General features: G+C 39.0%; 1 protein-coding gene across 1 annotated transcript; it reads left to right on the top strand.

Moving 5' to 3' along the window:
• The first annotated feature begins 3,981 nt into the window (after positions 1 to 3,981).
• On the top strand, positions 3,982 to 4,734 carry LOC149249232 (uncharacterized). Its single transcript, XM_089452414.1, has one exon. The coding sequence runs from the start codon at positions 3,982 to 3,984 to the stop codon at positions 4,732 to 4,734; it is 753 nt and encodes a 250-aa protein (XP_089308540.1).
• Positions 4,735 to 14,082: the final 9,348 nt, after the last annotated feature.

Raw genomic sequence — 14,082 nt, 5'->3', positions numbered from 1 at the left:
AAATCAATATTAATAGCATTAAGCTATTAAATTGCAACCATTCTCTCGCAGTAACAATAAAAACGTGGAAACGATTATAAACTACTCGATCTACCCTTGTCTTGTGGCCATTCGATCTACCCTAATTTTTCCTATATCAAATAATAAAAGAAATAGCAAAACCAATCCATGGTATGACCAAGAGTGTAAAAGTGCGAGGAGAGCAATTAAGGAAGCTGTTGATGAATCTCTTAAAATGGACAAGATAAAAATATATAAAGCCCTAACTAAAAGGAAAAAGAGGCAATACATTCGTCAAAGACAAGGGAATCTCTTACACCTCTCTAAGCTAGCTCCTAAGAAATTTTGGAGGCAAATTCTGACTAGGAAGACTAAAGAGGTGTCTCACCTCCATTCTTGGAATAAGAAGAAGGATTTAGGGGAAGCTGCTAGGGGGATGCATGAGAGAATTCAAATAGGAGGAAACAAACTAGAAAAAAAGGAATGAAAAGAGAAGTTTAAGAGAAGAGAATGGGATAAAATGAAGTGCGACGAGTATATAGACTAGATCAACTCTTAAAAAAGGTGGATCCATTTTCAACATTGTCCCTCCTAACGTGCGTCTAGAAATAAAACAATTGCATGTGAAGGTGGGAGAATAAAGTATTCATTGTTTGATTCGAAATTACTTGAAGATTTGGGTAGATGTGTTCTAGATCCGCGCAGCGCCACCCCCGGGCCGCCCCGCCCCGCCCGACCGGCGGCGGGTCGATTCCCGGAATCGACCCGCCGCCGGTCGGGTGGGGCGAGGCGGCCCGGGGGTGCTGCTGCCGCGGAGGGGGCGGGGGAGGGGGAGAGGGAGGGGTGGCCGAGGAGGGGGCGGTGGCGGTGGAGGGGTGGGCAGGGGGGCCGGGAGGGGGCGGTGGTGGGGGATGGATGGGCGGGGGGGCCGGGGAGGGTGCGGTGGCGAGGGATGGGTGGGCGGGTAGGGGGCGGTGGCGGTGGGCGGGGTGGGGGCGGTGGCGGTGGGCGGGGAGGGCGGAGAGACCGGGGAGGGGGCGGTGGCGGGGGAGGGGTGGGCGGTGGCGGTGGAGGGGGGGCGGGGAGGGTGTGGGCAGGGTGGGCAGGGGGGCAGTGGCGGTGGCGGTGGCGGGGGATGGGTGGGCGGGGTGGGCGGGGAGGGGGCGGTGGCGGTGGAGGGGTGGGCGGGGGCAGTGGCGGTGGAGGGGTGGGCGGGGGAGAGCACAACTGTGATTTTCGCATTGATTTTTAAGTTAATTATTATTTTTTGAAAAAAAAAGTTGTTATTATTATTTTTTTGACATGAAATTCATAAAAAAAACTATTATTTGACCATTTTTAGTTAATATTTTTGTATAAAAATTGTGATTTTGACATGTTAATTCTAGCAAAAAATTATCAAAACGTTTAGTTTTTTTGTTATATTTATGTTAAAAATGGTTATTTTTATGTCCATTGTTAAAAAATGTTGTTTTTTAGAAACAATTATATCATGTGGATTGAAAAATTAATTAAGGATGTATAAATATGTAGATTATCTAAAATTCAAACTATCGACTTTCTAATTTAAAAACGCAAAACAATAAAAACCCCACTAAAAAAAAAAAAAAATTAAGATAGAGAACAAGAAAATATGAATAAAATGACCACTTCAAAAACTATCAAATTTAGAAAATAATTTTTTACATTTCACACACTAGAAAATTTAAAGTCAAAAAATAGGTCTTTTAAAAAAAGGGTGTGATGCAGAATACTCACTTTTTAAAATCAGGATGAAAATCACTACCATTCACTACCATTCTAAAACTTAATGCACATAAAAAAATTAAAGTTCCAAAAACCATGTTCTAAAAAAAACATGTGTATTCTGCATCACCACTTTTGAAAATCGGGTCATTTTTTTGCCACCTCTACAAAACGGGTAACAGTATCAGTTCCCGTTTCAAAGTTTACATTGTTCACCGGGGAAAAAACAAGGGTAATTACAAAAACAAAATGTTGTCTTATAACAATTTCAGGACAACCCATTTACGTTGACCTTAATATACTCCCTTTGGGTTCATACGAAATTTTAATAGGGATGGATTGGTTGGAAAAATGTTGGCTCCTAGTTGATTGCAAGCAGAAACTGTCAGTTTTATCACTGATTCAGGCCAAAGGAAGGAACTTCAAGGAATCAAGACAAATACCAAGTTGCGTAGTATTATTTCTAGTCAGCCAGGAAAATGTATTAGGAAGGGTTGTCAGATATATGATGTCTAGGTGGGATTTACGAACTCCAAAAATAAAATGAGCTCCTTGGAAAATATTCATGTTATTCAGGAATTTGCTGATGTATTCCCTGAATCCATTCCTGGATTACCACCCAAGTGTGATATTGATTTCGTTATCGAACTAATTCCGGGTGCAGCGCCTATATCCAGGGCCCCTTATTGCATGAGCATACCTGAATTGACAAAACTCAAAATGCAGCTTCAATAAATTCTGGATAAAATGTATATCCGCCCCAGTGTGTCCCCTTAGGGAGCCCTTGTATTGTTCATATGGAAGAAAAATAGAACTTTGAGACTATGCATTAATTATCATCAGTTAAATAAACTGACCATGAAAAATAAATATCCCTTGCCACGTATTTATGATCTATTTGATCATGTAAAAGGAGCTAAAGTATTCTCAAAAATCAATTTAAGGTTCAGTTACCACCAAATAAGGATAAAGGAGGAAGACATTTGCGAAACTTCATTCTAAACTCGTTATGGTCATTACGAGTCCGTGGTGTTGTTATTTGGCCTCATAAATGCCCCATCTACTTTTATGAGTTTGATGCACGGTATTTTCTAGCCTTATCTTGATAAATTTGTACTAATTTTTATTGGCGACATTGTAATATAATCCAAGAATCAGGAGGAGCATGAAAAGCATCTGAGGATAGTGTTGCAAACTCCACAGGAAAATCATTTATATGTTAAATATAGCAAGTGTGACTTTTTCAAAAGTTAGATTTAGTACATGGGTCATGTTATATCAGCATAGGGAATAGCAGTGGACTTGGAAAAGATCGAAACCATTATGAAATGGACCTTCACAAAGAATGTTGTCGATATTAGGTCATTCCTAGGTTTGGCCAGGTACTATCGTTAGTTCATCAAAGGATTTTCAAAGGTATTATAGGTTTTTTTTAGGGTTTTGAATTTGTTTATATATGCAAAATGTGATTTAAATAAAAAAAATTGACTTTACCAAAAAAAATATTGTCAAACTTAGCTAAATAGTATAGATCCATCCTAACCACGGATCTAAAATAAGTCTAGAAGGATTAAAGTTGTTCATGTGCAAATTTATTTTAGAGTGCAAAAAAACAATGTGTAATTTTTTATTATTTAAATTGTATTTTTGAATGTTATAGAGATTACATAACATGTTCATTGAGCCATTTTACACACATTAAACTAGTATTTTTATTATTAATATAGTTTAATATAGTTTATTATAACAAACATTGTTTTTCTATTTAGATAATACTTTATTTTTATTTTAACACAGATGTATATACTTACACATAGTCTTCACATTTGGCTATAGAATGAGCCTTTCCCCTCAATAAGAATCAAAATATAGAAAAACTAAAACATACTATAATAATAATTAATAGAAATAAGTTAGGGACGGAGAGCACTGAAGCTGAAGACAAAGATGAATGATTAGGGTTAGGGTTTTGGAACGGGCGACCTCTGGTAGACCTGCACCTAGTCAGGGTGTAGGGGAACCCGAATCCACCTATAGAAGTTCAGACCAAGCCACACTAGGTCGATTGAAGGAAGAAACCCTGAAAATAGACAAGATTGACAAAAGAGATGACAGAACCGGGTGGAAGGGGGGGAGTGTGGAGAGATCCCCTCCTATAAGAATGTAGCAGCAGGAGAAACAAGTCAGAATGGATTGAGCGGCGGCTCAGGGAGATGTAGCAAGGATACGCCAGTCATGGGGGCAATATGGCAAGCAAGGATGGGGAACAAATGTCTACCAAGAGCAACAAAAAAACCCAGGTTTGTTATTCCTAACAATAAACTTGAGGAGTACAGAGGATATATGAAAGACCATGCTCTCATTTGTAAGTGTGTAGGCACATGGCCATCTGAGAAAGATCTGACTAAATGGATACAACAGAGATGGAAGCCCAAGGGACATATTGACATAAAACTGGGTGCAAAAGGATTCTTCACGGTAATATTTGCAAACCTGGAAGATAAGGAGAGGATATTTGAGGAGGGACCATACTTCTTCAATAATGTAGGCCTTTTTATGAGGCAATGGGAAGAATGCTATAATCTAGACAAAGAGAAAATGATAGCAACACCAATATGGGTTAGACTGTTTGGGGTTCCAATAGAGTTCTGGGATCCAGAGATTCTAGAGGGGATTGGGAATTCAATCAGGACCTTCGTCAAGGTGGCAGAAACTACCAAAAGAGGCAGATATACGTCATACGCTAGGATCTGTGTCTACATGAATATCACAAAATCTCTTCCGGATTATATTGAAGTGGAATACCATGATGAGGTATGGAAACAACCAGTAGATTATGAATATATTCCATTCAAATGTAGACGGTGCCATGAATACGGCCATCTGTATAAATCTTGTCCGATGATTGCCAATGAAATACCAACAGATTTGGGGGGAAGAAAGGAGAATACTAAACAGGGGGGAAGGAAAAGTGGAGGAGATAATTAAGGATTTATAGAAGTACTGAGGCAAAGAAAACCCCAAAGAGAAAAAACTAAACAGAAGCCACCCTCCACAGAAGGCACTTAGAAAAGTCAGAACCATTTTGAAGTATTACAAGAAGAATAAATGGAAGTGGAAGGTGAGGATGGCGAAGATGAAACAGTGGAGCATATAAAAGAAAACAAAGGAAAAAATAAGGTGCCAAACAATATGGAGATAGAAAAGGAGGGGGAGAAGATAGATCAACCTCAAGAACAGAAACAAATGGAGATAGACCCACAACAGGACAAAGAAGGAGAAGAAGAACATGATATGAAGAAACTTCTGCAAGAATGGCGACATTTGGATGAAAGATTCATACCCAAAGACGAGAAACAACTACACAAAGACATGTTCCAAAGATACAAGGAGAAACAAGGGATAATAATAACAAATCAGCCAGAACAGCTAGGGACGCAAGGAAGACAAAGCACAGAAATAGGTACTATACGGAAAGGAGGAAGGAAAAGAGGAAGATGACCTATGAGCGAGACCATCCAAATGGTTTGACAGATGTTGGTAAACTCAGGAAGAGTGGTGCCACTGTCGGAGTATTCCAGCAACCCCTTAAATTGTTGAAATGATCATCACAACCTAGAATATTAGAGGGCTGAATAGTAAGGGGAAACAAAGATATCTGAAAGAGAGACTCAAAAAGATAAACCCATATTATGCTAGTTCAAGAAACAAAAATTAGAGAACAAAAACTAAAATATGTTATCAGCAACTTTAAGCCACATTATGAGATAATTGGTCAAGATGCTATAGGTAGCACGGGAGGTGTGGCAATCCTCTGGAACCCAGAGGATGTTCAATTTGAAGACTGGATCAGTATACCTTGAATTCTTTCAAGAAGATTCAGGAATATAGGATCCCAAGAATGGGTTCTTTTATCCAATGTATATGGTCCTCATATACCGCGCGAACACAGGAATTTCCTTCAGAACCTAGAAATTATATGTTCCATGTGTCCAGCCTCTCCATGGATTGTAGGAGGAGATTTCAATATGATCACATCCACAAAGGAGAAAAGGGGAAGCCTCAGAAGAACAGATGCAGATATGGAAGCCTTTGGAGACATGATAGCAGAACAAAGGTTGGTAGACATTTAGACAACAAACAGGATCTACACATGGAACAACAGATTGGGAGGTAGACACCAAATCGCCTCCAGAGCAGATAGATTTCTACGGTCAGAATAGATTATAAATCGGGACATTTTCATTGAAGCAATGATTCTACCGGGAATGGGATTGGACCACTGGCCGATCAAAATAGAACTTGACATCAAAGCTAACCCCAAGAAAAAGCCCTTCAGGTTCAAAGCCTTCTGGCTCAGGGATTAAAATTTTATGATGAAAGTAGAAGAATGGTGGAAAAAAATTCAATAAAGGGGAAGAAACAAGATACAGACCTTCCAGCTAAAATTAAAGGAACTAAAAGAAAAAATAAAAAAATGGAACAAAGAGGAATTTGGAAACATCTTTAAGGACCAATAGCTTCTAGATCAGAAGATGAAGAAAATCCAACAAGAAATTATAATTGCAGGCAGAAGTGAGGATCTAGCCAGAGAAGAAGGGATCCTGATAGCACAAATGGAAGAATGAAGGAAACAAGAAGAGATTCTATGGAGACAAAAATCTAGAGTGAACTGGCTTCGAGAAGGGGAGAGGAATACAAAGTTCTTCCATTAGGCAATGATCCAACGAAAACAGAGAAACAGAATCTTCTGCATAAAAGATGAAGAAGGACTACGAGTAACTGAGCATGAGGAAATGGAACAAATTCTGGTAAATCACTTAAAAGAACTCCTTACAGAATCTAATGTATATCGATGAGAAGCCACTGAGAGAATATGCAATGAGATTCAAAGTATGATTACAAGGGATCAAAATCTAGCTCTCATGAGGGTAGCTACTCTGGAAGAGGTAGAAGAGATTGTGAAAGGGATGAAGAAGAATAAAGTCCCTGGACCAGACGGGTTTACAGTGGAATTGTACCAAGTAGGATGGAAATTTTTGGGCCAAGATATCCTGGATGTGGTAGAAGAATCAAGAAGAAATCAGAAGGTAAGTACAGGCTTAAACTCAACTCTCTTATCTCTTATTCCTAAGGATGCTAAGTCTGAAGAGCCCCTATACTTTAGACCCATTGCTCTATGCAATTTTATATATAAAATTGTAGCTATGCTAATGGCTAGAAGACTTAAGCCTATTCTCTCTAGTATTATCTCCCCTGAAAAAACAGGTTTTGTGGAAGGTCGCCAAATCCTGGATGGTCTTGTTGTATCTCAAGAAGTAGTGCATTCTCTGAAAACAAAAAGGGAAGCAGGTATGACGATTAAACTGGACCTCTCCAAGGCTTATGACCGCTTGAATTGGGATTATTTGAAATTGGTTTTAAGGGCATTTGGTTTTTGTAATCGATGGATCGAATGGGTCTCCACCATGATCTCTTCGCCTAATTTCTCCATCCTTGTGAATGGAGTTCCTTCTCAAACTTTTAAGGCCTCCAGAGGACTTCGACAGGGAGATCCATTGTCTCTCTTCCTGTTCATAATTGTAGTAGAAGGTTTAGGAAGATATATCAAAAAAGAATTGAGGGAAGGAAAGATTAGAGGAATTTAGATATGGGGTAGTAACTGTTGGGTGTGGAGCCTGATTATCTTCTGAATTCAAAGGTTTCAGCCGGATGTATAACGTAGGAAGACTGTACACCCCTCCATGCAGGAGGGGTGTGGGGGGGACTTGTCCCCCCCGCGAGGGTCTTGGGGGGGCTAAGCCCCCCTGGATGGGGGGTCCAGGAGCTAGTGTTGCCCCGGAGAGGGTTCGGGGGCAGCACCCCCAAAGCTAAAAATAGATGTAAAATTGCCTTGTAAAAGTCTAGTAATTTCTATTCAATCTGGTCCGTTCATTAGGAAGATGATTTGATGGTAGAAGTTATGTTTAATTTAGGGTGTTTTGCCTTAGAATTGTATTGCATCTATGTATATCTATATTTTGAATGAGGAAGAGAGAGGAGATTGAGAGTAAAGAGGGTTTTAAAACGGATCTGTTGTAGGTTGTATCTCTTCAGTTTGATGGATAATATAAAAGGAAGGACTGGTTGTTTCTCCGTGGATGTAGCCCAAACTGGGTGAACCACATATATCTGTGTCTTTCTTGTTTTATGCGTTTTCTATGTTTATATTTTTGCAATATTTTATGTGTTCCATTGCTCCATAATATATAATTTTTTAACAACTGGTATTAGAGCCGAACGTCTATTTGGCTGATAAACTTACAGGAGAGAAGGGTTCCTGGTTCAAGTGGGAGCAATGGTGGAAGATGGTAGGTTTAGGGTCGAAAAATTCAACAGCCAAAACTACCAACTGTGGAAGATGCAGATGGAAGATTATCTGTATCAGAGAGATATTTACCTACCATTGAGCGGAAAGACAAAGAAGCTGACGAGTATGACAGACACAAAATGGGATATTCTAGAGAGAAAGGCACTTGGAACAATATGACTGTGCCTAGGGGCGTCGGTAGCGTTTAATATTTCAAAGGAAACGACAACACAGGGTTTAATGTCGGCATTGGCCAAACTGTATGAAAATCCCTCGGCCTCAAATAAGGTATTTCTTATGAAGCGTTTATTTAATATGAAGATGTCAGAAGGTGGATTTGTTGCAGATCATTTAAATGATTTTAATACAGTTACAAGTCAGTTAAGTTCTGTACGGGTAAATTTTGATGATGAAGTTAGGGCTCTGTTATTTATGTGCTCATTGCCAGAAAGTTGGAATGGTTTAGTTTATCGCGATTAGTAACTCTATCTCTGGATCTAGTACTTTAAAGTTTGATGATATTGTTGGTGCAATCCTTAGTGAGGAAATGTGATGGAAAAGCTCCAGTGAGACATCAAGTAATGCTTTGACTGCAGAGACTAGGGGAAGAAAAATGGAAAGAGGAAAGAACCCAGGATATCGCAGTAAGTCAAGAAAAGGTATATCCAAGTCCAAATCAGGGATAGTGTGCTAGAAATGTAGGAAGAAAGGACACAAGAAGAAAGACTACAAGTCTAGGAAGGGAAAAGAAGGAGATGCGCAGCAAGAAACTAATCATGAAACGAATGTAACAGGTGATGTGTTGCAAGATGCTTTGGTTCATTCATTAGAAAATATTATTGATGCCTGGGTGATATATTCAGGGGCGTCATTCCATGCCACACTTGATAAGAAAAATTTTCATGATTATTTTCAAGGAGATTTTGGACAAGTTCGATTGGGTGATGATTAACCCTGTAAAATCATTGGAATGGGTATAGTTTTCATAAAACAGCAAAATGGAAATCAGTGGCTATTGAAGAAGGTAAGGCATGTTCCAGATCTGAAGAAAAATATGATTTCAACAGGGTAGTTGGGATGTGAAGGTTGTGTAACCACTTTCACAGATAAAACCTGGAAGGTCACTAAAGGATCCCTAGTAATAGTGAAAGGAGAAAAGGTTGGTACATTGTATTTATGCAACGGTATTTCTAATTTTGTTAATGCTTTAACCTCTACAGGAGAAGATATGGCATTGTGGCATCATAGGCTTAGGCACATGAGTGAGAAGGGGAGGTAGATTCTTCACTCAGGAAATTTGTTACCAGGTTTGAAGCATGTTGATTTAAAATTATGTGAGAATTGTGTTTATGGAAAATGGAAGAGAGTCAGATTCCTTAGAGTTGGGAAAGAAAAGAAGATTGAAAAATTAGAGCTTGTGCATACATATGTATGGGGACCTGCTCAGGTATCATCTCTTGGTGGCTCTCGTTATTATGTTACATTTATTGATGATGCAACCAAAAAAACCTGGATTTATTGTATTCGAAATAAATCTGATGTATTTGATACTTTCAAGAAATAGAAATCTTTGGTTGAAAATGAGATAGGGAAAAGGTTGAAGTGTCTCAGATCAGATAATGGAGGTGAATATTGCAGCAAAGAGTTTGATAGGTACTGTTCATAGAATGGAATTCACAGAGAGAAGACAGTTCCAGGAACACCAGAAGAAAATGGTGTGTCAGAAAGGATGAACAGGACAATCATGGAGCATGCAAGGTGCATGAGATTGCATGTAGGATTGCCTTTACAATTTTGGGCAAATGCTATAGATACTATTGTTTATCTAATAAATAGAGGGCCTTCAGGTTCCTTGGATGGTGGTATTCTAAAGGAGGCATGGACAGGTAAAAAGGTAAACTACTCATTTTTAAATACTTTTGGTTGTGAAGCTTTTGTCCACATTAACAAAGAAAATAGAACAAAGCTTGAGGCAAAATCAAAGAAATGTACCTTTATTGGATATGGTGTTAATGATTTTGGTTATTGCTTATATGATTATGAAAATCACAAAATTATTAGGAGCAGAGATGTAATATTCAAGGAAAAGGTATTGTATAAGAATCAGTTGCAAGAAAAGAAACAAGAAAAAGAAAACAAAGAATACACAATACTTGACAATATCATAAGAAAGGTGATGGTGCCTGCAAATCATAATGATCAACAACCAAAACAACAACCACAACAGCAACAAGCACTTCAAACACCTGAAAGTGGTGTTAGAAGATCTACTAGGATAAGTAGACCCCTTGAACGATACTCTCCTTCATTATATTATGTATTGTTGACTGATTCTAGTGAATTAGAATGTTATGAAGAAGCAGTGCAGGTAGAAACCAGGAAGAAGTGGGAGCAAGCCACGAAAGAAGAGATGGACTCCTTAGCACATAAATATACTTGGGACTTAGTCAGGTTGCTTGCAGGTAAAACAACATTGTAGAATAAATTGGTTTACAGGCTGAAGGAAGAAGATGGAGGAAAACAGAGGTACAAAGCTAGACTTGTGGTGAAGGGGTTTGCACAGAAGAAAGGTATTGATTTTGATGAAATATTTTCTCCTATTGTTAAAATGAATTCAATTAGAACTATTTTAAGTCTAGTAGCCCCTAAAAATTTACATCTTGAGCAGTTAGATGTAAAGACAACCTTTCTCCATGGGGATTTGGAGGAAGAGATATATATGCAACAACCACAAGGATATGAGGTAAAAGAGAAGGAGAAACTAGTGTGTAGGTTGAAGAAGAGCTTGTATGGCTTAAAACAGGCTCCAAGGCAGTGGTATCTAAAAGTTGACAAGTTTATGTTTGAGCAAGGTTATACTAGATGTCACTCTGATCATTGTGTTTATCTCAAAAGGAAAAATGATGCCAACTATATTATATTGTTATTGTATGTAGATGACATGCTTGTTGCGGGTTCTAACATGTAGGAAATAAATGTGCTCAAAGGGAAATTTGCAAACTCATTTTCAATGAAGAATTTGGGTGCTGCAAAATAAATCCTTGGTATGAGAATAACTAGAGTCAGGAAGAATCACAAATTAACATTGCCTCAAAGTGAGTACATAGAAAAGGTGTTGAAAAGGTTTAATATGTAGAATGAAAAACCAGTTAGTATACCTTTGTCTAGCCATTTCAAATTAAGTGAGGAGGTGTGTCCCAAGACTTAGGAAGAAATGGCTCATATGTCTAAAGTTCAAAATGCATCAGCAGTTGGAAGCTTAATGTATGCAATGGTCTACACAAGGCCTGATATTGCACATGCAGTGGAAGTTGTAAGCAGGTACATGAACAATCTAGGAAAATAACATTGGATGGCAGTGAAGTGGATTCTCAGGTATTTAGGAGGTACCACAAATCAAGCATTATGCTTTGGTGGTTCAAACATTGCTCTACAGGGATATGTTGACGCAGATATGGTAGGTGATAGAGATAACAGGAGGAGCACAACAGGGTATGTGTTTACTATAGGTGGAATAGCTGCTAGTTGGGTTTCAAAAATCCAAAGTGTTGTTGCACTTTCAACAACAGAAGCAGAGTATGTTGTTGCTACAGAGGCTAGTAAAGAAATGATTTGGTTACAAAGGTTTCTGGATGAATTGGGCAAGAATCAGGAGTTGGGTAGGTTATACAGTGATAGCCAGAGTTCCATACATCTTGCAAAGAACTCTACATTTCATTCCAAGACTAAACATATATAGCTCAAGTACCATTTCATATGGTCAGCATTGGAAGATGGACAGTTGAAGCTGGAAAAGATACACACTAGCCGAAATCTTGCAGATATGTGAACAAAAGTTATAAGCAGGGAGAAACTGAGAATCTGCTCAGTTTCAATTGGTCTTCAAGTATGATGAAGAAGATGAGAAATAGCCAGGTCCAAAGTGGAGTTATTGTCTAGCAAATGAAGCAGCGATGGAGTTGTTATAATCAGTCTCCAAGTGGGAGATTGTTGGGTGTGGAGCCTGATTATCTTCTGTATTAAAAGGTTTCAGCCAGATGTATACTCCAGGAAGACTGTACACCCCTCCACGCGAGGGGGTGTAGGGGGGACTTGTCTCCCCGCGGGGGTCTGCGGGGCCTAATCCCCCCCAGCTGGGGGGTTCGGGGGCAGCACCCTCGAAGCTAAAAATAGATGTAAAATTGCCTTGTATAAGTCTAGTAATTTCTAGTCAATCTGGGTTGTTCATTAGGCGGATGATCTGATGGTAGAAGTTATGTTTAATTTAGGGTTTTTCGTCCTAGAAGGAAACCCCTCACTATATATGAGCGAATTGTATTGCATCTATGTATATCTATATTCTGAATGAGGAAGAGAAAGGAGATTGAGAGCAAAGAGGGAGTTACAGTGGATCTGTTGTAGGTAGTATCTCTTCAGTTTGTTGGATAATATAAAAGGAAGGACTGGTTGTTTCTCCGTGGACGTAGCCCAAACTGGGTGAACCACGTATATCTGTGTCTCTCTTGTTTTATGCGTTTTCTGTGTTTATATTTCTGCAATATTTTATGTGTTCCATTGCTCCGTAATATATAATTTTCTAACAGTAACATACCAATCACTCACCAGCAATTTGTTGATGATATCATTTTATTTGGTGATGTGTCTCTTAGAGAAGCTAGAATAATAAAAGAGATCTTAGACCTCTTTAAGGAGGCTTTTGATACACAAACTAATAAGGAAGAGTTTTGTATCTATTTCTTTAATACATCAGGAAACATCAATTTTTTTTTAATAAGAATACTGGGTTTTCACTCAGGAGAGCTACCCACAAAATATCTAGGTACTTCGTTAGCTTTGAATCTGCTAAGGATGACGAATTGGCAACAAACGATTGAGAAAATTACAAGCAGACTAGCGAATTGGTCCTTCAGAACACTGAATATAGCAGGCCAAGTAGTAATAGCCAAGGCAATCCTACAATTGATTCCGATCTATCAACTCTCGGCAATGGCTGCCCCTAAAGGTGTGTGTGCCAAAATGGTGGAGATTTCTAAAAAATTCATTTGGGGCAAACTAAAGCAACAAGGAAAATGGGCACTGGTATCCTAGAAGGGCTTGGTGAAAAGTAAAATTGATGGATCATGAGGCCTCAGAGATCCTTACTCGTTGAACCAAGTAATGGGGGCTAAGCTTTGGTGGAGATGGATGATGGGAGCAGATGACCTATAAAAAAGAATATGGACAAAAAAATACAATATGCCAACAAGTTCAGAGGAAATCTTAAGAATAAGGGACACCCCAAAAGGTTCTACAATATGGAATCTGGCTAGTCAAAATAGGGAGATAATACCTAAATGCGCTCTTTGGGAAATCAGGAATGGAAGTTCAGCCAAGTTCTGGGAAGAAGCCTGGCAGTAAAGAGAAAGATTGAATGGGTTACAAGCTTTAAGTGACATATGTCAAAAGGAAAAAGAGGAAGGGATGAATTATGTAAGGTATTTCCGGAATGAAGGGTGCCAAGAAGAATCGTGGAGAACTGGAAAAACCCGGATGAATGGAATGGACATATTGATAGGGAGCAAAGAGAAATATATATAAAAGAAATGCAGACAAGGAAAATACCTATAAGAGTAGGACTAGACATATTGAGATGGGGTTATACAATGAAGGGAAACTTCACAATTAAAGAAGCATACCATCTCTCCACTCGGCAAGAACAAGATGATATGGCAGTTATATGGAAACAAATTTGGAGGAGCAATTGGTGGCTGAAAGTGACCCACTTCCTGTGGCTGGTATGTAAAGGCCACATCCTAACCTAGGACCAACTTCAAAAGTGCAGGATTCAGGGTCCTCCCAGATGTTGTCTTTGCAAACAAGATCAGGAAACGCAAGAACATCTCTTGAATTCATGTAGTGGAGCACAACAACAATGGGAAGAAGTAAGGAGACTCTTTGGAAGGACAAACAGAGATCAACAGAACATCAGGGAAACAATTAAACAATGG

The sequence above is a fragment of the Pinus tabuliformis genome, chromosome 7 (genome assembly GCF_031772625.1).
Source record: "Pinus tabuliformis cultivar Carrire ecotype Pingquan chromosome 7, CPIR1, whole genome shotgun sequence".
NCBI classification, from domain to species: domain Eukaryota; kingdom Viridiplantae; phylum Streptophyta; class Pinopsida; order Pinales; family Pinaceae; genus Pinus; species Pinus tabuliformis.
This window is presented reverse-complemented; position numbering and strand designations above follow the sequence as displayed.